Source organism: Eptatretus burgeri, chromosome 1 (genome assembly GCF_056783735.1).
Source record: "Eptatretus burgeri isolate ZD-2024b chromosome 1, Ebu_testis_v1, whole genome shotgun sequence".
NCBI lineage: Eukaryota > Metazoa > Chordata > Myxini > Myxiniformes > Myxinidae > Eptatretus > Eptatretus burgeri.
This window is the reverse complement of record NC_140961.1, coordinates 112,136,796-112,144,460: the sequence shown is the minus strand read 5'-3', so window position 1 is coordinate 112,144,460 and position 7,665 is coordinate 112,136,796. Positions and strand designations below refer to the sequence as shown.

General features: G+C 43.7%; 1 protein-coding gene across 5 annotated transcripts in view; it reads left to right on the top strand.

Moving 5' to 3' along the window:
- Window positions 1-7,665, top strand: part of LOC147035194 (transcription factor HIVEP3-like) — a 134,072-nt gene that overhangs the window by 84,160 nt on the left and 42,247 nt on the right. Inside the window, exon 3 of one of the 5 annotated variants that reach the window (XM_085895155.1) lies at window positions 5,420-6,802. The exons of the other annotated variants lie outside the window; for them this stretch is intronic. Within the exon in view, the coding sequence (XP_085751281.1) occupies window positions 5,420-5,578 (159 nt within the window). The 3' untranslated portion in view covers window positions 5,579-6,802. Of the gene's footprint in view, window positions 1-5,419; window positions 6,803-7,665 lie in introns of those variants that run through there. 5 annotated transcript variants of the gene reach the window in all.

The following is a 7,665-nucleotide window of genomic DNA, read 5'->3' as shown; positions in this document are numbered from 1 at the left end:
CCTGATCGTCGACCGTCGATTATAACCTCAAGTAGTTCTGGTCCGAGGAGGTCCCAAAAGGTTTTATAAAATTCCGCAGGAATTCCATCCAGGCCGGAGGCCTTACCCGAGGGTAGAGTTTGAAGAGCAGCTTGGAGTTCCTCCAAAGTTACTTCCTTGTCCATTTGTAGAACTGCAGATTTTGACAAGGTAGGTAAGGAAGAAGTCAGCACTGTTACCATTTTGTTGTCGATTTTCGGAGCATGATAAAGTTCAGTAAAGTAGTGTCTGAGTGAGGCTCTGACATCTTTTTGATTGTGTGTTATCCTTCCTTCCTTTGTCCTTACTGAAGTTATCTGCTGACTTCTCTTTGTTTGATCTTCCAGTCCAAAAAAGAACTTAGAGGAGGTGTCCAGGTAGCACAAATTCTCCAGTCGGAGACGAATCAGCGCTCCTCTGGCTTGCTTTGCACAAAGTCCAGCAAGAAGAGCTTTTTTCTTCGCCAGCAAGAGGTTGGTTCTTTCATGATTTGAAGCCAAGAGGATGATCTGCAAATATAATATTTCTTTGGCATGCAAGGATTGAAGGGCAGAGTCATATTTGGTGTGGTAGGCTCCATATTGTTGGCAAAAGGATCTTATTTGCACTTTGACGTTGTCCCACCATTTTCCAAGGCAGGGGAAGGAAGTTTTACATTGGAGCAAGGCTCTCCAGAACACACCAAAGGCATCGACAAACAGTTGGTCATCCAAGAGGCTTGCGTTGAAGGTCCAGTAGGCAGCACCACGATTCCGAACTGGTTGGTGAATACGAAGTGCGACCATGTGATGGTCTGAGAAGCCGCTCGGAATAATGTCCATATTGCTCACAACATTTAAAAAGGTACTGTTGATGTAGAAACGGTCCAATCTTGCAAGTGATACGTGGCCTTTTGAACACCGACTCCACGTGTATTGGCGGAGAGAAAGATTGCGGATTCTCCACACATCAACCAGGGAAAACTTGGACAAGGCTCTCAACAAAGGCGCTGCGCTTGCTGGGTGCGGCTCCTCTCCATTACGATCAATGGTGGGGTCCATCGTGCAGTTAAAATCTCCACCCAAGCAGACAAGTCCATCAAAATCAATGTGTAAAAGAGACGTTTCTAAGTGTGTGTAAAAGGCGAGTCTCTCCGTGCTATCGCTAGGTGCGTAGACATTCAGTACAGTGTGTTTAAAGCCATTATGCGTGAAGGTGAGTGAAATCAAATACCCTTTGATAATCTCATTAAAAACAACACTGGGACTGCAAAAGGAAGGTTGTATATAAACAGCCACCCCAGCCCTTGGGTGTTCCAGTCTACTAAAAAACCATTTTCCCCTCATTGTCCTTTGCCATTCACTTGCACAAGAGGAGCTGCATCTTGTTTCTTGCAAAAGCAAAACATCAATGTGATTTGTCTCAACAAACTGTTTAACTTCTGCTTTACGGATGGAGGAGCGTCCCCCATTAATATTTAAACTCGCTATAGAGAAGGCCATAGGCTAACATTGAGTTAGGGTGTGTCAAAAACTTAGTCTCTCTGTGTCTGCAGCTCATTCTTTGCTTTGAGGATGCATTTCCGGAGTCGATACACTTGTGATTCCGTCACACCAAGCTGTCCGGCTTTGAGGAGCAAAAGCTTCGCAGAGATTATAAAGCCGGACAAGTCAGGGAAAAAGTTTTTAATTTTAACATGTTTCTTACGAAAGGTGTCATGAAGAAACTTTATGATATCGGCAGGTGGAACACTGGTAACACTCTCCGAATCTTGGGAAACTGGATCATTCCATGCTTCAGCACTGCCACAAGAAGCAAGTGATGAGTCCCCGTCCGAATCATAATCCGAGTACTGATTGGTGTCCATTACATTATCGTTATGCTCCAAAGATGGAGCTGATGGTTTAATAAGGGAAGCCTCACATTCCGCTTCCAAAGGGGGAGAAGGAGTCGGAGGAGTCGGGGAAGGAAGAGTGGAGGGAGGAGGAGTGGGGGGAGGAGGAGTGGGGGAGGAGGAGTGGGGGGAGGAGGAGTGGGGGAGGTGGAGTAGGGGGAAGTGGAGTGGGGGAGGTGGAATAGGGGAGGTGGAGGGGTGGGAAGAGGAAGAAGATTAGAAGTGGGAGGGGGAGGAGGAGGAGGAGTGGGAGGGTGAAGAAAACGGGGAGGAGGAAGAATACTAATGGAAGGAACGTTATATTCCGCTTGAGATGAACCTGGTGTTTCACTAGTTGAAGCTTTACACCCTGATTCAACCAGGTTTGGAGTAATTGGTGACTTAGAAACGGTACACATTTCACTGTTGGTCTTTTCAGGGAGGGGGGTTACAGTGGATTTGGTGTTAATATCCAAGGTGCCTGTGACTATGGGAGTGGTCACGTGTGCTCCCTGCTGCACAAAACCAATCTCCTCCTCATGTTCACTAACCCCACCGACAAAAAAGTCATCATCCTCTGGAGCAATTACATCAAATCGATTTTTCGTTTTAAAAAGAGCATCTATTGTTGCTTCCAAACACGAGTCATTATTCTCGGCAGCCGGCGCCATCATTTTGCACAGCTCGCCGTCACATCTTGACTATTGTTATCATTTAAATGCTTCAATTTATGTTTCCTTTTTGAAGGAACAACGGTGAAGCTTTCGTCATCTGTCAGGGGGGGATTTACCTCCACTCTCGGCGGCCCAGGCAGATTGTTCGAGTTTGAAGCGTCACCAACGTTCCCAACTCTAGATATACCACTATTCGTCTCAATGGGTTCGACCACACTAGATATGCCACTTAATATATTCTTGGGGCAATCGCTTTTTAAATGTCCCGATTCACCACAGATAAAACAAGTTGTGGTCTCCGTTGCGATATAAATCTGGTAATTGCGGTTTTTATTTTTTAAAGTCATAACTGCATTGAGCGATTGAGCGTTGTTTTTAAGAATGATATAGCAATGACGTCGGAACGACATGATGTGGCGAACCGAAGCGTCAGAGCGCAGACGAAGTGGAATCATGGAGATTCGTGACACAACTGTGCCAAAAACGCTTAATGCAGCGACAATCTCCTCACTCGAGAAGAAGGGCGGGATGTTGGACAGTGTTAATTTTACTGCCATCGTATCGAGATAACTAACGTTGACGAAGACGTCTGGCGGAACGGATAGACCGGTTTCGACCGCCTGAGCCACGTGTCGCTCCTCCGACAAGAAGACCACGACACGTTGGCTCATTTTCGAAGCGGCGAGAACATTCTCGATTCCTACGAGCTCTCCCAGAGCCATCACCACGTTCTCAACACGAACTCCATCAGGTGGAGTAATTGTCACTCCATTTTTCCGAGTGAGTGACTCATACACACTATTGTGCAAACGTCCGTTTGCCATAGCTTAAAGCAAAAGAAGAGAAGTTTAAGTTTAACAAAGGAAAACCGTCACAAGCAACCAGCAAGTGGGTCAAATGAAGTATAAGGGAAAAGAAGAGTGAAAGGAAGAAGCTAAACCACCGATAAATGACAGGCCTATGAAAACAAGGCAGATGAAAAAGTAGGCCCAGAAACCCGAAGATTTCAAGGAAAACCCACAAAGCACCTACCATGCGCGCTCTCCTTCTCTCTCTCGTCTCAGCAGGAAGGGAAACAGGGAAAAAAAAACTCCACAAACACGTACGGGGACACAGAGGGAAGTGAAATAGGGACAGGAACAACACTAACACAGCACAGTACTCACAGCTGCACACACAGAGCCGCCATGACGCCACACCCATGCACGACTCACCAACGACCAGCAGGGGGCGAGAGAGAGAGAGAGAGAGAGAGAGAGAGAGAGAGAGAGAGAGAGAGAGAGAGAGAGAGAGAGAGAGAGAGAGAGAGAGAGAGAGAGAGAGAGAGAGAGAGAGAGAGAGAGAGAGAGAAAGAGAAAGAGAAAGAGAAAGAGAAAGAGAAAGAGAAAGAGAAAGAGAAAGAGAGAGACAGACAGAGAGAAAACTGCTCCATGAGCAATGCCTACGCACACGGTGTGGGTCTTTTCTCCAGGTGCACAACGGATTGGTCTGGAGCTGTCCCTACGACACCTTGCTTGCCGGTCCATCGATGTTGCAAGCACACCACAAAGCACAGGAACAGCAGGCTGGTGGACAACCTCAAAGTGGGCACGTACCGAGAAGCAGCAGTAGCAACTTTTTGTCCAACTTTTTGGAGTTGGTTGGTCCATCCAAACTTTTTGTCCCCATTCTGATCTCATGGCAAACTTCAAAAGATGGCTGAATGGCGAACTGATAACTTTAGGATTGGAATACAGAAGATTACAGAGTTTTTTTTTTATAAAAAAAAATCGTTAAAGATCGTGAAGATTTGTAATGAGGCTCAAACATATATTCTGATTTGTAAATCATTCAGTTCCACCATTAAAATACTTCGTTGAACTCTTAACATGCTTGTGCCATGGCTCGTGGCAGGATTGCCCAGAGGCAAGTTCTTGAATTTAAAATTATTATCCGAGTTGCCACATCTGGTTTCACCCCCGACAGTGTCTTATCGATGATTACATTGCATGACAGAAGATGCCATTAATTGAAGAGTGTTCAGGCTCCATCAATCATTTTGCAATAACTGTATTTCACATTGATAATTATTAGTCTTACCTCCGTGTGTGTGTGTGTGTGTGTGTGTGTGTGTGTGTGTGTGTGTGTGTGTGTGTGTGTGTGTGTGTGTGTGTGTGTGTGTGTGTGTGTGTGTGTGTGTGTGTGTGTGTGTGTGGTAATGTTTTTCACTGCAACCGCTTGTCCAATCGATGCGAAACTTTAAACATAGAAGAGACTCCCCATGGAGAATATTTTGTTGTTAACTCTGTCATTGTTTACATGCTTATGGCAGCCATATTGGATTAAAGGAAAAAATTTGGACATCCAAAAATTGACTCCAAAACCACTCAACAACAAAAAAAATTGAAACTTAGCACATGTCATCAAGTCTCCATGGTGTACATAAGATGGTAATGATGATGTCATCAGTGAAGTGTTATTCCAGCCATAATTGATCAAATTGAAATCTTTATCCAAAACATCTGGAACTTCTTATACCTGATATATAATTGGATGTGAGTGAAGAATTAAATTTATGATATTCATAACCCATGACAAGAAGCTGACATAATCGGTTGCATGAATGATACAGATATATGAGCCAGAACAGCAGTGGGCCATAATAGTGGCATGTTCGATCAGTTATAACGATCAGTAGATATTGTCATCCTTTTTGTTCACAACGAACGGGCGAGGCAAGACTGTTCTACGAGTGCTGTTCTAATTTATCTGGAGACTCCTCCAAAAGGGTTATCATCAACTTGGTGAAACGTTTATAACTGGTCACAGATACTTACTTAAATGCATATATGTTGTCTTTAAAAAAAAAAATGTAAACTCTTTCTTTTTTTTTCAGCTTCCTTTCCAAGTTTCCAGTTTTTCCTTCTTCAGGGTTTGCAGCTCTATCCGTCTTTTGTCCTCTACCCCTCATTCTTCTCCACATCCCTTATTTCTCCAAGTCTCCCTCTATTTTTGTTCCTCAACTCCTGTTGGTATTTCCCCACTCTCCTTCTAATGTTCCTTTTGTTTTTGTTATATCCTGATCCATTCTGTTTTCTGGCTCCTCAATGCACCTCAACGTTGTATGCATTAAAAAAAATCCCTTCAGCTCAATTGATTCATCCATTCATTTGTATGTAGCACGTAGATTCTGTTTGCGCCATTGCTGGGAATGCAGCTTGGCTGCTGAAGCAGTTTTTCCTCTAGATTAGAGCTACAATTTGTTTAGGGTGTCGGTGATGACTCTCTTCATGGAGAGACACCATGGGATGTTTAATATTCACCGAGTAACACGAGCAGATCGATGTTTACATCCATCCGAGGGATGGTGCACTCATTGGTGCAACATCCTGATTACAAAGCTCACTGTCCAACAGTTTATATTCAGGCCAAGATTCAGACACAGAATAAGTAGCTCAAAGGTGACTACATCTTGTCCAAGAGGTCAGTGGATGTTTGCTCATGACTGAGCTCTACGGTCAGATTCCATTGACCGTAGTGTCACATCTGGTCAGGCCCCAATTAACTCAAGTACCTGAGTAGCACTGGATCGGGACCCTTCATCTTTGGGAGGCCCTCAAACTTTACCTTAATTCATCATTTATCAGCTAACTGCCATGTAATGCTGGAAGTACATTAGAGAAACTCTGAGCCAGCGATATTTCCTGGAAATACCTTCGTGTTTTTACGGAATTCTATGAAAAACGTCCCAACATAAAATTTAATTCTGCACATCTGCCAATAACTACAGAGCGACAACGTTACCTACACATTTGCAGGTAGTGTTGTAGCTCTATACAAGGGGAAGAGGGGGGGGGGGTGCACATCTCCCAATCAATAAAATGTGGCTTTTATTTGAATTTTTTTTCTTTTGGTCAATACCAGGGGAGAGGGAGGCCCGTTACAGATCCAGCTCAGCATATGGCTCAACCACCATGTTTTGCAATGCCAGTAGGGGGCACTGCTTTGCAGATATTGTCATCCTTCAGTTGAGGCCTTTCCATTCGTTATCCCTTTTTGTTGTAATCGCTTATGGATGTTCGTTCATGGTTCCACCAAATCATTTTTAAAGTTAAAGTCCTCTGACTGAAGCCAAGCAAAATTCCCTGCATGGATCAATTAAGATGAGTCATTTTACATCAATAAAATCCTTTCCGTCTCCAACACCATGACAGCACCAGAGGTTTCATAAATGATGAGCCTTCAAAGATAACTTACATTAAATCCGTTAAAAAATTATATATATATATATATATATATATATATATATATATAGTTATTTATTTATTCTCTTAAAACCTTATCTTTCACAACTGAGTAGTTTTCTGTTTGCATTTTACTTGCTTTAGTTCACACACCAAAAAAAACTTGCCTGGTTTTTGTATGTCTCTTTCAACATGTGATACAACATGTGATTCATTGTACCAACTGGGCCCTCACTCAGATCTTTTCATGTAACATTGTTTGGCTGTGTGAATTTTAATGAATGGCTTGTCATATGGAGGACAAAACTTTCTCCATTGATCATTTCTCCCTCGTGCGTGGAAACAACCTGCAGCTTTCAGAATATTATCACCAATAGCAGCATGCCCTCTTTTAACAAGCTCATCTTCAGCATTCTTATTTCCCCTCCTGTGTCTTAGGCTAATGGTAGAACTTGCACAAAAATCACTGCAGAAAGACAGAAATATACAATAGACAAATCAACACTACACATGTGATTCGAAACTGGCTTCCCAGCATCAAGAGCTCCAGGTGTTCAGATGGGAACACCAAACGAGCAACCCACTGTCATGCCTTTAGCATCTTAAGGCCATTTCAATTGTTCGTTCTCCTCCTCCTCTTCCCTTTATAAGGGGTGAGGTCCAATGGCATCAAGATTCTGTCCTTCCTCGGCTTTGAGACTCCAGTCCTCTGTCCTCAGCCAACTCTCCACCCACTCCCACATTACTGATATCTCTCCTCACACAATCCTCCCATCTCAACCACATTCTACCTTTCTCCCTCAACCTATCTGCTCTCTTTGCCATTCTCTCTTCCCACATCTGCACCAAGTGCCCAGCCCATCTCAGACGGCATTTCACCAAGCTCCCCGTCAAACTC